This window comes from Miniopterus natalensis, chromosome 19 (assembly GCF_054644295.1).
Source record: "Miniopterus natalensis isolate mMinNat1 chromosome 19, mMinNat1.hap1, whole genome shotgun sequence".
Classification (NCBI taxonomy): Eukaryota; Metazoa; Chordata; class Mammalia; order Chiroptera; family Miniopteridae; genus Miniopterus; species Miniopterus natalensis.
In genome coordinates, this window is record NC_142099.1 from 91,460 (window position 1) to 107,536 (window position 16,077).

The window sequence follows — 16,077 nt, forward strand, 5'->3', positions numbered from 1 at the left end:
TCTGCAACACAGTAATATTTGGTGTTTCCTATTTTCTTTCTTAACAAATTAAGTCTGGCCAAACAAATGGGGAGTTCATACTTCAACTTTTCACACATGCCCTCCGAAAATGGGAATTGAGTTTTTGGCCTTAGTCTTAGGTATAGGTAGTTACTGATGGACTATGGAAATAGGTCTGTGCACAAAGTAGTAAGAAGAGACATATATCCTTATAAACAGCGTAAAAATTTCTGTAGGTAACACCATAAATAACCCACACAATAATTTGACAAACATTTATTAAACGCCTACTGTGCGCTCAGCATTGTACTAGGCACTAGGGGTGCAGAGATACAAATGTAACATTATTATTCCTGCCCTCGAGCTTACAACTTAATTTTGGAAATAAATACAAATGTGAAACTACAATATAGAGTGCTAGAAAATAATTACAAAGCTAAATATTAGTAAGTGCATGGATCACAGTACAACTCAAAGGATGAGTGCTGAGGCAGCACAGAATAAGGGCGGTCTCAGTGTGGGTGAAGTCAGTCAGGGAGGTCTCACTCAGAAGGTATAAAGGAAACCAAACTTTGAAGGGAGTGATGAACATGAGCTGGGGCCAAAGAGCAACCTAAGGGAAAGGAACAGCATGAGAAAGGCACGGCGGCAAGGTGAAGGGCCTGTAAGACAACAGTGAAGGCCACATGAATGTGACCGTGACGCAGGTGGACCCCCTGGAGAGTAAGCGTGGAGGACTGGTAATGGAGAACTTGGGACATCACTGCTCCAACAGAAATTATGTGCTGGGTGTTCTCAAGTGAAAATGGATGCCTACAAGACGGGGCTCTTGGAGAGATTAAAGATGGCAGCGAACTCAGTGGAAGCTACACTGCGGCTCTCCTGGGACCAAACTGGAATGACAACTAAACTATAGAAAAGTCTTCCTGAATCACCAACCGCACCTGAAGACGAGCTGACAGCACCCTCATGACCAGGGAGGAAAAGGGGAGACCACATAGAGATGGATAGGAAGGGCGGAGGCACGAGAAGGCTGCCTGGGCTCCCACAGGCAGCAGCTGAAGGTCCAGAGGGAGATCTCAGCTGTGGGGGGTTCCCACTGAGGACTCTGGGGCCTCAACCCCAGGCTGGGCTCCCCAGCCCAGAGCACCAGACCTGAGACAGGTGCCCACATAACATCTGGCTGTGAAAAGCAGCCGGGTTTCTATCTGCCAGGGAGAGACGCCTGGAAATGCAGGCCCCCTCTTCAAGAGCCAACGCACAAAGTTTTGTATGCAGCCACTCACCTTGGGCTCCAGCAGAGGGAGGGCAGAGTGGACTGGAGCTGTGTGAGGAGAATCTAGGCAGAGGGCACCCCTCTGGATTCCTGTGCAGAGCCATTCCCCCAGACTGCAGAGGCAGACATTTGCCTTCCCAGCAGCTTTTGCCTGAGGGGGAAGCAACTGCCCTACCCTCCTGGAAAACCTCTCCCAGAGGAGTTTCTACAGCCTGAGGCTCATTAAGAGACTAATAATAACCAGCTACCCCTCCCCGTGGAGTTTCTACAGCCTGAGGCTCTTTAAGAGAATCAGATTAATCAGCAAGAAGGCAGAGGCAGACCTCAGAGTGCTTTGTGTCTTTGCCTGATTTACTTCTGGACCCGGGGCCTTGCAAAAGCAGACTTTGGTGTGCATCTTGGTCCTGTCCAAACTCACCCAGCCCCAAAAGAGGGTACTTCAAGCTGTGGGTTGTTGATAGCTCCAAACAGGGTACTCAAGACCACTCACAAACAGCATCTGACACTGGCCTGCACCAGAGACCTTCCAAAAACACAGAGTGCTAGCAGGTCTACCTAATACAGAGAAACAAATCCCAATAGGAGCCAAAATGGGGAGACAAAAAAAACAAGCCCCAAATGAAAGAACAAGAGAATTCTCCAGTAAAAGAGTTAAATGAAAGGGAGATAAGCAACCTATCAGTTATAGAGTTCAGAATACTGATAAGGATGTTCAACAGCATGAAAAAAGATATGGAAACTATGAAGGAAATTAAGAATGACATAGTAGAAGAATACATTGGAAGGAGTAAACACCAGTTTAGAGGAAGCTGAGGATCGGATCAGTGAATTAAAAGACAGGGTAGAAAATTCACTCAATCAGAGAACCAAAAACAAAAAACAATTAAAAAACAGGAGGAGAGTCTAAGGGAGCTGTGGGACAACATGAAATGTAACAATATTCATATTAAAAGAGTGCCAGAGGAGGTCGAAAGTAATTAGAGAACCTATTTGAAGAAATAATGGCAGAAAACTTCCCTAATCTGGTCAAGGAAAAAGTCACACAAGTTTAGGAGGCACAGACAGTCCCAAGCAAGAAGAATCCAAAAAGGCCCACTCCCAGACACATCATAATTAAAATGCCAAAAATTCAAGACAAAGAGAAGATCTTAAAGGCAACAAGACAAAAGCAATCTATTACCTACAAAGGAGCTCCCAAAAGCCTGTCAGCTGATTTCTCATCAGGACCTCTACAGGCCAGAAGGGAATGATATGAACTATTCAAGGTAATGCAAAACAAGGATCTGAAACCAAGACTACTCTATCCAGCAAGGCTATCATTCAAAATAGATGGTGAAATAAAGAGCTTTCCAGACAAAAAAAAAGGCTAAAGGAGTTTATCACCACCAAACTGGCACTGCAGGAAATGTTAAAGGGACTGCTGGAATAAGAAGAAATAGAGAGAAACATAGGCATAAAGAATTGAAATGGCAATACAAAAGGACCTATCAATAATAACCTTAAGGACTTCAAGGGAGAAACCAACAGCAATATAGTCATAGTCAGGGACTTAACACCCCACTGACTTCACTGGATAGATCTTCCAGACAAAAAGTCAACACAGAAACAGTGACTAAATGGCACACTAGATCGGATGGATTTAACTGATATTTACTGAACATTTCACCCCAAAGCTGCAGAATATACATTCCTCTCAAGTGCACATGGGTCATGCTCAAAGATAGAACACATGTTAGGACACAAAACAAGTCTCTACAAGTTCAAGAAGAGTGAAACTATATCAAGCATCTTAGATCACAATGGCATGAAATTAGAAATCAACTACAGGTCCGGCCGGCAGTGGCTCAGCAGTTGGGCATTGACCTAGGATCCAGGCGATCGGGGTTTGATTCCCAGTCAGGGCACATGCCTGGTTGGGGCTTGATCAATGACTCTCTCATTATTGATGTTTCTGTCTCTCTCTCTCCCTCTCCTTTCCTCTCTCTGAAATCAATAAAGATATTAAAAAAAAAGAAAAAAGAAATCAACTACAGTAAAAACCACTCAAAACATTCAAACACATGGAGGCTAAATAGCATATCATTAAACAATGAATGGGTAACCAATAAGATCAAGAAATAAATACAAAACTTCCTGGAAACAAATGAAAATGAACACACAACAACCCAAAATCTATGGGACACAGCAAAAGCAGCCCTAAGAGAGAAGTTCATAGCACTACACGCCTACCTCAAAAAACAAGACACATTTTTAGTAAACTATCTAACCCTACAACTTAAAGAATTGGAAAGCTCCCTTGTGAAGCTGTCCGGACCAGAGCTTTTGTTTGCTGGGAGTTTTTTTATTTCTGCTTCTATTTCATCGGTTGTTATTGGCCTATTCAGGTTTTCTGATTCTTCCTGATTCAGTTTTACATGATCTCACTCATATGTGGAATCTAAAAAACAAAATAGACTGAGGAAAAAAAATAGATCCAGAGACCCAGAGGCATGGAGCAGACTGAGGAATCTCAGTGGGAAGGCGGGGGTGGGAGAGTGGGTGGGAGAGATTAATCAAAGAACTTATATGCATATATGCATAACCCATGGACACAGACGACAGTGTGGTAAAGGCTGCGAGGGGGGCCCGATGCGGGGTTGGAGGGGATCAATGGGAAAAAAAGGGGGGATATCTGTAATACTTTCAACAATAAAGGTAAATTAAAATAAAATAAAAAGGTGGGGATCTTGAAGAGCAAGGACACTGGAAGGAAAGAATTACAATAAACTGGGCCCCAGGTAATACGGATCTGAATAGAGTGCTACAAGAAATGGCAGAAATGTAAACATCCAACCTTAAGGAGAAAACTAAGAATTGGAACAATTTAGCAAGATTTTGGACATGCAGAGTGGAGACCAGAAAAAGACAACTCCAAGATTGAGATAAGAAACATAAAGGGTAGTGAGTCGTTCAGGGTAAAGAAATTAAGCAATGATGCCTATTTAAAAGGAAAATGGTGTTTGGGGGACAAGAGTGATGAGTTGTTTTCAAATACCAAGACGTAGGGAGATGGTGTGAAATATTAAGTTACTGACAATCAAAATGAACAAACAAGAGTGAGGAGAGAAAAACTAGTGACTATGCTCAGTGGAGAGGAGAAAAAAGACTAATAAAAAACCAGAAATTGGAGAAAGGACCAAAAAGGTTTCCACAAGCCAAAGAAGAACATCCCTGAGACACAGGGTAAATTCAACCGTATGAAATAACAGATCAAGGATAAGAGCTAAGAAAAGGCGTGACATTTATCCACTGGAGATTCTGGGGACACTCCGTGGAGTGCTGAGTACAAGGCCAGCTGAGGAGCTTTAAGAACAGGTGATTCTGTCTGGCCTGTTGCATATTTCTACCTTCTCTGGGGCAGGTGAGGGGAATGTATTTGAGTCTGTAAGTTATTGCTTCATCCTCCCAGTTACTCTTTCAACATTTTTACTTACACATTCTAGTTTTCTAGTACAAAGCATCAAGACTATCAACATTTAAAGATGATGCAATTATAAAGCAAAATGGCATTTTCAACCAGTCTCCCAGGAATTGTAACAGATTTGCCCTATTCTGCACATTTCTGTCCCCAGTACCTCCTGTACAAGGGAGATATGGTTCCTGATCGGCTGGCCAGGTTTGGATGTTCATTAGAGACACACATCACAGTGGTCAGGAGCACAGGTGTGAGAACTGGAATGTGTAGGTTAGAATCTCTGCTCTACCACTTGCCAGCTATGTGATCTTGGTCAACCCATTTCACTCTCTAAGCCTCAGTCTTCTCATCTGTGAAATGGGGACATTATTCTATCACAGCATAAGAAATGCTTAACATAGGGTCTGGCACATAGTAAGTGCTCAGTAAATGTCAGTCACTCCTATCTAGAGCCTCAGGACCAAGAGTGAAGCCCATAGCTCCCCTGCGAGTCAACCACTAAGTTCTTATACTGCCACCTTGCTCACGGGAGGAAACCTCCCAGGACTGTGTGGGACGGTAGCAGCTCCAGAAGAACCAGTCATTCCAAGTCCATCCAGAACGAGGAGCCGAGGAGGCAGAGAAAACATCAGTGAGCAGTTCACTTCAGATTAAGAGCATAGAAACAGAATCTGCAGGATAAAGGAACTTCATGAATGTCCATTTTTTACTACTTGGCTGTTTCTGTAGGTGCTGAGTCAGCCTTGATAGTTCCTTCAATTCACTCATTTCTCACATTCATCCAGTATAACACTGATCTTGCTAGTCATATTTTCTTTTCTCTGAATTTCTGCCTGATGATTAGTACTATTCTGATGTTGAAGTAGTCTGGTTATACCCTACTCTAAGTAAAGAGACATTAGCTGGTACTTCTTCAATCATTTCAATGTTACTCTGCTGAGAGTTTTCACTGGAATAGAAGACAAGCATTCCTCTAAGTTATATGGGAGGTGTGTTTGTGTGTGTGTGTGTACACGCACATGCGCACACACACACATCCTCCCCTATCCATCCTATGTAATACTGGCACACAGGTGGCACTGGCCTCAGGCAGAATTAGTATCTAACAGAGCGTAAGGCAAAACTGAAGCAGAGGACAAGGACCTAGACAACCAGACTTATTAATTTCTAGTTTCTTGAAATTTCAAATATAAGGGAATGGTAATCCATAGGCCAGAGAGAGAAAGAGAATAAGAAAATAAAGGACAACTGAAAGCACTGTCTTGAAAAGTTCATCAAGGAAACCAGGATGACAAATGATGGTGAGTAGCAGTAACTCAGTGAACTAGGTGTAGGTAACCATGATGTTCGTGGTGAAGGTAGGCCAAAGGGTGGTAGAGAAAGGATGTTACAGAGAAGGAATTTATGATCCCAAAGACGGACCTCTGTAAATTAAGATTTTATGACTGATTTTTAAAAACATCAACCATAAAATAATTATTCAGTGCTGTTCCTGTTCAGAATAGTCACAGTGTGAAGTTACATAACTTCTCTTGGAGTTTCCAACAAAACTTATATCCTATTTTTAATGGAATCAATTTCCATTATGAAAGATGAATTTGAAAATAGCCAGTTACTTGATTCCAAATCTGGTGAATAAGTGGGTAAGCAAACAGTCAAAAACGAGATGTGACCCAAGACTAATATAGTTTTCCTGTATGGTTTATCAAACGGGAATACCTGAAGGAATGCTTATTGCAGTAATAACACTATCAAAATAGTTACAACCGCCCAACTGGAAGGACAACCCATGTGGACATGTAAGCTCTGATAATACTTTAAACCAGCCTCCAAGATGAAATGCCATCCTGGTGATGATGAGTTTTACATGGCCTTTGTGGATAGAGATGGAATGTGCACCCAAACTGAGAAAAACAAGCGACTGTGAAGCGAGATACTCGAAAGACCACTACTGGGATGTATAAGTGCATGGCAAGAAGCAGACGAACATGTGAGGTACTGGCTGCCTGAAGAAGGGTGTCCAGGGTGACCACAGGAGTGACCAACTATCTAGTCAGGAACCTGCAAGAGCAGTCCTGAGATGGGCGAAACGGATGAGTGCACATTCTGTGTAGGATTTTTGTGCCTTCCTCAAGCCCATCTCCTCCCACCTGACACCATAACTAGGATGGTGTAAAACACCCATCTGTACACAGCGTGCAGTGGGGAGACGGAAAGGAGATGCAGACGTCACAAGGAACAACCATCCAAGCTCAAGAACAGCTGGGCTGCCTGCACTCACCTTTCTCTGCACAGTCATCACTAATGCATTACTTCCTTGGCTGACTCGGGGCCCGGTATCGGGGTGGAGAAGGACACGTATGGTGTTCTACGACTCAGTGGAGTCAGAGAAGGAGACATATGAAGAAAAACGCTGGAGTGCTGTTAAAAATATAGCGTTCTGAGTTTGCGTGGGAATACGAATTTCCACCGACTACCAGAAACATTAGAAGAAAATGCACACTTAAGCATGAATACCTGTCTGTAAAAATTTCCCTAGAACTAGGAATACAAATCTAAGTCTCACACAGAGGCTGCTTCAGACTCTAAAGCAGCTTCCTAGGTAGATAAGGAGCACACATGCCCCTCCAGGGGAATACCCAGGGAGGGGATCACAGGGGTGGAGGAAGCAGAGGAGCCAGAGCAGCCTCGCTTGAATCTACAGCTACTCACCCAGAAGACAAAATTAGGTACCTCAAGCCACAAGCTTCTTTAAGCGGATGCTCTTCAAGCTTCTAAGGGGTACACTGGGCCATCAGACACCTCCGAGGACAGTCAAGCTAATCAACCTGTCTCGAGGCACTGGGCCTGAACTACTCAAGCTATTCTAACTGCCACCACTATCGATTCTGACCCTGCATCAGGTCACGACGACAAACTTTCTGGCCTTTTACTGCACTGAAAGACCTCTCACCAGCATGTGGTTCCTCTAATGTTGAACACCACCCAACTATGACTCAAGTTTCCCCCTAACCTCCTATGATTCAGATTTTTCTCCACTGTGGATTCTCTGATGTCGAATGAGACTCGACCTCTGAATAAAGGCTTTCCCACACTCATTACACTGATAGGGCTTCTCCCCCGTGTGAATTCTCAGATGCTGAATGAGGCCAGTGTTCCCATTGAAAGCCTTTCCACATTCTTTGCATTTATAGGGTCTTTCTCCAGTGTGGATTCTCTGGTGCTCAATAAGGCCTGACTTTTGACTGAAGGCCCTCCCACATTCATTGCATTTGTAGGGCTTCTCCCCAGTGTGGCTTCTCTGATGGCCAATAAGATGTGAGCTCCGCCTGAAGGTTTTCCCACACTCATCACACTCATAGGGTTTCTCCCCCGTGTGGATTCTCTGATGTCCAATGAGGTGTGAGCTATGACTGAAGGCTTTCCCACACTCATTACATTCATAGGGTCTCTCCCCACTGTGGATTCTCTGGTGCAGAATGAGGCCCGCACTCTGACTAAAAGCCTTCCCACACTGGTTGCACTGATACGGCTTCTCCCCAGTGTGGATTCTCTGGTGCAGAATCAGGCCTGTGTTTTGACTGAAGGCTTTGCCACACTCCTTACAGTGATAGCGTTTTACTTTGTTGTGGATATCCTGATGGGAAAGAAGGGCTGATCTGTAACTGAAGGCCTTCCCACACACATTACATTGATAAGGTTTCTCCCCAGTGTGGATTCTCCAGTGGCGAACAAGGCCTGAGCTCTGAGCAAAGCTCTTCCCACATTCATCACATTTATGTCGTCTCTCCTGGGAGGGATTTCCCCGCTGCCTCTCTAATCTGCCCAGAAGATCTTGGGCTTCTCCATGCTCAAGACCCCCGATAACATCCCTGTTGCATTTGGCAGCTGTCTCTCCATGTAGTTGGGCTCCGGTAGATATTACCTGTTTTGAAGCTAATTCCCTGTTCTCATTCCTGGTTTCACCACCTGAAATAAAAATGTAATAAATAAACATCAAGCCAATGTCACTTCCTATTCTTTCTGTTAGGACAAAAGAATCAAAGATAGTGCAAAAGGAAAATAAACACAGAACAACTACAAGAAATGAAAAGCTTCCACCTGTCTCCAAAATGCCTTCATAACATGAGGAGATGGAAGCAAATCAAACCCAAGTAACACCGGCTAACTGGGGAAGAATTTCCATGAGAGGAGGGTATTGGAAGGGAGACTAAAGCAGGGAAGGGATTAGCTGAAGGGAAGTGGAAGTCGGGGAGTGGGAAGGAATATGAAACCACTTAAAGATCTAACAAGTGGGGCAGAAATGGAAAAAAGCCCCAGAGAGTCATTAAAAGGAAGGAGCATAATAGGCCTAAGTGAGAGAAATCTATATAAACTTCTTATGGGAACTGAGGACAGAAGAAATGAGTAAACTCAGAAAGCACTAAAAGAGTAAGCTAACTAAGTCCTGGATCGGAGAATAAAGTTCAAGAAGTCTCAACATGATATTTCTCTGTTGGATCCTGAATTTAAACTCAACTATGTCTTTTAGAAAGCTCACAATTAGGTACACATAAAAAAACAAACAAGCAAACAAATGAACAAACAAAAAACCTTAACTATAATAATAACCAGAGCACTCCTCACCCAGGGAGAACATGCTTCTATAACTCTCTGGCCTGTCATCTCTCCTCAGATCCTTCTGTGATGGATCAAGAAGCCATTCCTCTCGAATCAGGGACACAGCCATGTCTTCGATCTTCTCCAAAGTCTGAAACAAAACAAGCTCCCATTTGAGGACTAGATTGTTCCACAGCTCAAACCCAGAGTGCCAGATATCCACCAGGGTTGGACAGGGTCAAGAGCTGAGGATGTGGTATGTAAACGAATCTGAACAGCTAGGAATAGAAAAACATACCAAGTCAAGTATCAACCTGCCTCTATTCAAAAGAATTTGGGATAAGTTCTTGGATGTGCATTGCTACAGGCAGTCCACACACAGCCTGGATGCCACAAACACGAACAAGGCCAGCAATGGGACTTCAGTGAAAAGGAGCATGACTCACCTGGAACCCTGCTGTCAGAAGTGACGCTGTCATCTGGTTTCCAGGACTTTCTTCCTGGGAAGGGGTGGGACTGTGAGAAGCAGATACGGCTGAGGAGGAGAAAGAAGCTATGAATGAGGCCAGCCTTGTGCTGTGCCTGATGGAGCCAGCAGTAACCCATTCTAAAATTATCTGTATTTCAGCAGAAATGCATGCCAGAGATTTTATTATAAAATGCTGATAGCTTGGCTCTGGGCCCACACCTATGGCTGTCCATAAAACATCCGCACTTTAATGTCTCTCTCAGCCAGAAGTTACACATCAAACATACAAAATGCATGGTTTCCTAATAGGAACTGCTTTGCAATTTCTCCTCTGACCAAAGCTATATTCTATCCTTGCGCTTGTTACAGGAGCTCTTTAGGTCCTGGTTTCCTGGCAATCTCTCTCTCAATTTACTGTTACTTTCTGAAATGTCTACCCAACTGCTAGTATCTGCTTCCTACAGATACCAGACAGCACAATACGAAATCAGCAACAGGTCTCAGAACATCAGACAAGAATTATATTAATAACTGAAAATGTTTCTATGTTTCTTCTCTAGAAATATTAAAAACTCACTTATATAGAACAAACTACTATAAACCATATAAGTAAAAACGTAAAAATGCAGGGCAAGTATGAGACTGGAATGCCCTATTCTGTAAGGAAGCAAGTTCTCAAAAAATGATTGGAAATGTCAAAAGGACATAGGAGACAGACTGAAGGGGCCTCCTCTGGCAAATCTAAGACAATTTAAGGATCAAAATAAAGATACTAACAGAATATTCATGGAATAAAATAAGAATTTATGAGTCCATACAGATTAAAAAAAAAAAACCAGAAAGAAGGGAACAGTCTCCATTACAATAAACAAATAAATACAGAAGGAATAACAGAGTTAGAAAATTATCATTTTGTAACTGTCTTAGTAATCCTTGATTTAGTCAAGAAGCACCAAGTAATACTCAAAGTAGTATTTTAGCAACAATAGTAATGAGGAGGACCAGGCTATTTATGCAGACTCAAGATTATCTACCCACAAATTACTTATTAATTACAAAGAAAAACAGTAACTTTATAGCCAATTAACCCAGCAAGAATAACCTTAACCAAATCATCAAAATTACCATCAGCAATAACAGGACAAATTCCTGCTGCATTCCTGAGAAGGACACAACCTCACTTCTGGGGTGTTCCTGCCAAATAGATGAAAAGCTGAATAACTAAAGTGTTGTCTTGGACTGGACTCTGGATGAACTCTATTGGAACCACTGGCAAAATATGAATGTGAACTGTGAACAAGATGAGTATTGTATCGGTGATACATCTGATTGTTTGAGGAAATACATACTGAAATATTTACAAATAAAGTGGCATGATGATACCAGCAAAAACCTCAAAAACACCTTTTTGGAAATACACTGGAGTAACAGAAATGTATGAATACATAAAAATCCCCAAATTCTTTAATTTGATCATGAGTTTAGCATTGGGAGTAACTGGTAAAGCCTAGATAAACATTTACACTACACCTACGAATGGTCTGTAAAGAGTAGTTCCCCAGGAACAAGACAGGATTCCTTCCTACTGCCTCCTTGTCAGTGAAATTCAGCTCCTCACCTCTGTCTCGGAGCCCGTGAAGCACGGGAGCTGTGTGCCCGGTTGCCAGAGGCTGGAGCTGAGCTTCTGGAGGCTCTGGTGCAGGTTCCGAGTGCACCACCTCCTCCCAAAGGACCCTGTGTCCATGTGCACGAGCCGGGACCTGAACACAACGGGCAGTTGGGTTACAAGCAATCCCTCTGAGAAACCAGGTGAAGGGTGTAAGAAGACCCAGAGCACATTCACAGGGCACATGCTGGGCAGGGAAGCAGTAGACCTCACTGACTTCCTCCGTCAGCAAGGAGCACAAACACACTGATTAGCACAGAAACCAAAGGAAAAGATCTGCTGATGCCCTCCCTGTATCCAACACATACTTTGCACTCTCAAGGCCAGGGGAGAACAACCAACAAGAACAGAACAGAGCTATTCAGGGGGAAAAAACCTTCTGAGGAATCAGGAAATCTGAGTTCCGGTCTCAGATCTACCTTTAATGTTTGGGTGCCCCTGAAAAGGTAATTTAACCTCTCTATGCATCCGACAAACAGGAGCAGTAACAGTGTAGGACTGCGATGAGGACAAAAATGGGTTTATTCCTTAAAAAAAGGACTCTCCAAGTATAAGCCATGCCACACTATGACTGCTCTCATCCTCCAGGAGCAGAAACGTATGCCAGCATTTATGCACCCCTGCCCCTCCACCCAGCCCCCAGGGTGCCCAGTCACAACACACACACCTCCTGCTACTTACTGGCCGTCCTAGTATATCAATCTGCCTCTCCAGGTCCTCCAACAGGGTCACCACCTCCTCCCCACTCTCCAGCTGATGTTCTTTCACCAGGGCCTGCAGCTCCGCGGGCAGGATGCCCAGAAACTGCTCCAACACCAGCAGCTCCAGGATCTGCTCCTTGCTGTTCAAATCTGGCCTCAGCCACTGGTGGCAAAGTGCCCGGAGTTGGATCAGAGCTTCTCGGGGTCCTCGTGTCTCCTGATAGCACAGCTTTCTGAATCGCAGGCGAAACAGCTCTTGGCCAGGAGGGTTTTGTTCATATCGACTGGATTCCTGGTCCCAACCATGATCTTCCTCGACCTTGACAATTACAAGGTCCTCTTCAGGAGCCTGGTTGGGTGGGGATGGGGCTAAAGACTTTCTTGACTCTGCAGCCATGTAGGGCTGGAAAAGTTCAGGAGACTTGTTTCCACTACCTTCTTTATCTTAAGAGAAGAATCTTCTGAGGTCCTGTTCTTTAAAGGGACTTCTTTAGAAATATAAGTTTGGGAACTGAAAATAAAACAAAACAAGAAAAATATTTTCCAGGCTTATATCATCAAGAAAAGGTAGGGGAAGCAAACACTGTGCTTTGCAGTATCTCAGACTCCACAGGCTGAATGCTTTGGCATCCACATTTTACACTTAACCACAATGGAAATTCAAAGTATGTTTGCATTTGCTAAAACAGTGATTACTGCACAAATATGCATAACTAACCAAACAACAGAAATCTGGGTTGTGGCGGTGGCGGCAGGGGACAAGTTACTCTTGAGGGACCCGAGCTGTGGAAAAGGGGCACCTGCTTCAGTGAGTTCTTCTACTAAAGGGAGGAATTCTGAACAAGGCTGAACTCTACACTGCCTCGAAGTTGTAAAAAGTGTTTCTTCTTGTACAATTATCCAGACACCACCATTTTCTGAATACAATACAAAGAGCAGAATAGCTTAACAGTGAAAACAGGTTTCCATAGATAACTGGGGCTTCCCAAAGCAAAATATATCTTTTTTTAAAACGCGAATTTTATTGTGATGGAAATGCGAAATTGTTGCGTAAAAGCAATTCACTTGGTGGAAAAACAACTGTAAAAAGACAATGTGGGGGCCGTTTCCTATTGTAGGACAAATAAGCTCGACTGCAAATTACACCACTAATCTATGAGCGATGAAGAAAACGAGCACTCCTGAAAGGTTACTCCGCAAGAAACTTGGGGACGCGGACAGGGCTGGGGACTGTCCCCACAGCCCGGGCGCCACCTCGGCCCGGCCCCACTAGGACACTCAGGCCCGTCTCCAGCGGCGGCCGGTCAGGCCACAAAGCGCCCCTCAGGCCCGGGGCGAAAAGTACTCACCGCGAGTCCCGGGCGCCGCCCGGGGTGGGGAAGAGAGACGGCGAACGGCGGACGGACCGGGGGAAGAGCAGGAGAAAAAGGGGCGAAAGCCGTAACGCGACCAGGCCCCTCCGGCCCCCAACTTCCACACCTGCCGGGGGGACAACACCGGCCAACGCGCATCTTGCCCAAAGGTACTTCCGGCAGTTCTCTAGGAATCCTGGCGGTCTGAAAGCTCTATGGTCGGCGCCCCGGGCTCCTCCCGCGCCTGCGCGTCGCAGGGTCGCAGGCCCCCGGAGCCGGGAGGTCCGAGCGAGCGCTCGGAGCGTCCCCCCCACGCGGGTTCGCCGGGCTCGGGTCGGGTCGGTTAGATGCGGCTGCAGTCAAGTGTTCTCTTCAAATACAGGCCGGTCCTTGAGGAATGCGTTAATCGTCGTTCAGTTTTTAAAATCCCTATGGCACCTAGTGATAGTACACTTTATACTATTAATCTTCAAAAACAACTCATCGAGTATAAATGCTTTTCGAATCTCGACCTATCTTCCACCCTTTCCTACCTCAATGGCTTGCACTCGCCCACCAAACCTGCGTTTGCAGTGTCGCCTTTTCACCGCGAAATCTGCGGCGTCAGCTTCAGGAGCGGACCTCGGTTTCGATACGAGTCCTTTGCATCCCGCGGGTTCAAGTCTTCGCCGTTCAGGCTGGGACCTCGGGGTGGAGGCTGTGGCACATTACTACTGCTGTTGTTTTGGTCCCACATCTTTCACTCCTTCCGCACTTTCCCGAAGCACCCGCTTCTTCCGGTCTCAGGAGCCCCTCACTTTTCACCGTCGTCTCGCCTTCTGCTCCTGCAGACGCCACGGCCGAGGTTTCCTCTCGGTCCGCAGCCCTAACCCAGGAAGACCCCGTCCCAGTATTAGTTTTGATTTGGTTTTAAGGGTCCCGTAATCTGATCACAACAAAAGCCAAGCACGGAGACGTCCCAGTGCTTCTAAACTCTCGAAACACTCATCGCTCTTTATTTCATAGCTATGGACTGACTCCCGGCTGGAAGTAACTGGAAGTAACTGGCAACAGACTAGACCTCTGCTGTTTCTCCTTTTACCTTAAAAAATGTAATTTTTAAAACCCAAAGTTGTAGTTCATAAGTAAAATAGCATTATGACCTTTACAAAGATTTCTCAAAAGGCACTAATATAATAGTAACAGATAAAATTGATAAATTTGACTTCATCAAAATTTAAATCTTCGGCTCAAGGAAAAAATCACCATTAAGAAAGTGTAAAGAGCTCGCGCAATCGTCGGGCTGTACCTGCCGTCCGTGGGGGGCGGCGGGAGACCGACTGGCGGACACGCTCCGCCGCGGCCCCCGCTCCCGCCCCCGCCGCCGCCCCCCCGCGGGGCGCGCAGCTCGCGCGCGTCGCCGTCGGAGCGCACCGGGCGCGGGCGCAGCGACCCCGCGCGACGGGGGGCCCCTGGCGCCTCCGCCCAGCGCCGCTGCTGCCGCGCGACCGGTCCCGTGCGCCGGACGCGAGACTGGCCTCAGAAATAGTGGCTTTTTAATTTATTTATTGCAAGCGTATTTCTTTTAATGACTCCAGTAAAAAGATGAAGCATCAAGCAAATAAAAGTGGAAAGTGTCTGCACCTGTAACTCCTCTCGCTCGCGCCGACACGCAGTCAGGCTCCGGGCTCTGCGGGCCGCCGGCGGTTTCTAAGAATTTGGATAAAGGTTTAGGGTCATCTGCCGGAATGTGCTGTGCAGAGCCATAAACATCCCATTTTGTTAGGATCAGCTAGGCCAGTAGGAATGGACCGAGACCTTGTCACTGGTGATGCCTCAGACATTGGCTGGCTAGGTGACTACCTATCTCCTATGCCAGAGTTGTTTTGCTCTTTAAATGAAAATCTGTAGATTCTCTCCTCCCCCATCCCAGAAAACAAAACAAAATAATGCTTTTTGGATTTTAAAGTAGAAAATGATAGTACTACCCAAAATTCTTTATTTCAGACCATGACAATAGATCCTTTTAACGTAGGCTCAAGATCAAAACAGAATATTCTCTAAGCTCAGAGAGACTATTGACTCCAAGGGTTTTGATCAAGGCCGTAACAAATCTTCCTTTGACATGCTCTGATTTTTGTTGTTTGCAGGGAGAGACATAGAAATGCGTGTGTGCCGCGTGCAGTGTCCACCAGTATCAGTGCCTGCCCAAGTTAGGAAAATTACATTCCTGGTTCTGTATGAGAAGGGTGTGTAAAGCAACATGAAACATTAGTCCTCACTTTGTTTTAAATTGCAGACTAATGGTAATTTTTTTCAGATCTGGATTTTCTTCTTCAAAATTGAGTTTTTTTATCTTTTGGATTTAATGAAGTATTGCTAGCTAAAGCCAGTCTGACATGGTGAGAGAGATGCCAGGCTGATGAAAGGTGTGCAGCCTGATTTAAAACCAAACCCTGAACCCTTTTAAAGAATAAACATATTTTACATGCTCAAAAAGAAAGTGTAAAGAAGCAACAGAGTGGAAAACACTGGCAATGTATATTTCTGACAACTGGAATTCAGAATATATAAAGAACTC

The 16,077-nt window shown here is 44.9% G+C and overlaps 1 protein-coding gene across 2 annotated transcripts; it reads right to left on the reverse strand.

The window, feature by feature from the left end:
• Positions 1-261: 261 nt before the first annotated feature.
• Positions 262-14,033, reverse strand: ZKSCAN8 (zinc finger with KRAB and SCAN domains 8). 2 transcript variants are annotated; one of them, XM_016220277.2, is made up of 6 exons: positions 13,515-14,033; positions 12,146-12,676; positions 11,417-11,558; positions 9,776-9,864; positions 9,357-9,480; positions 262-8,699 (listed from the first exon to the last, which is right to left on the reverse strand). In XM_016220277.2, exons 2-6 carry the CDS (start codon positions 12,560-12,562, stop codon positions 7,747-7,749), a joined length of 1,725 nt encoding a protein of 574 aa, XP_016075763.1. In that variant the 5' UTR covers positions 12,563-12,676; positions 13,515-14,033; the 3' UTR covers positions 262-7,746. The 2 variants fall into 2 exon arrangements, with proteins under 2 accessions (XP_016075763.1, XP_087683805.1); XM_087827679.1 differs by lacking the exon at positions 13,515-14,033 and adding an exon at positions 10,924-10,992 and having other exon boundaries at positions 9,776-9,829; positions 12,146-12,234.
• Between the last annotated feature and the right edge of the window lie 2,044 nt (positions 14,034-16,077).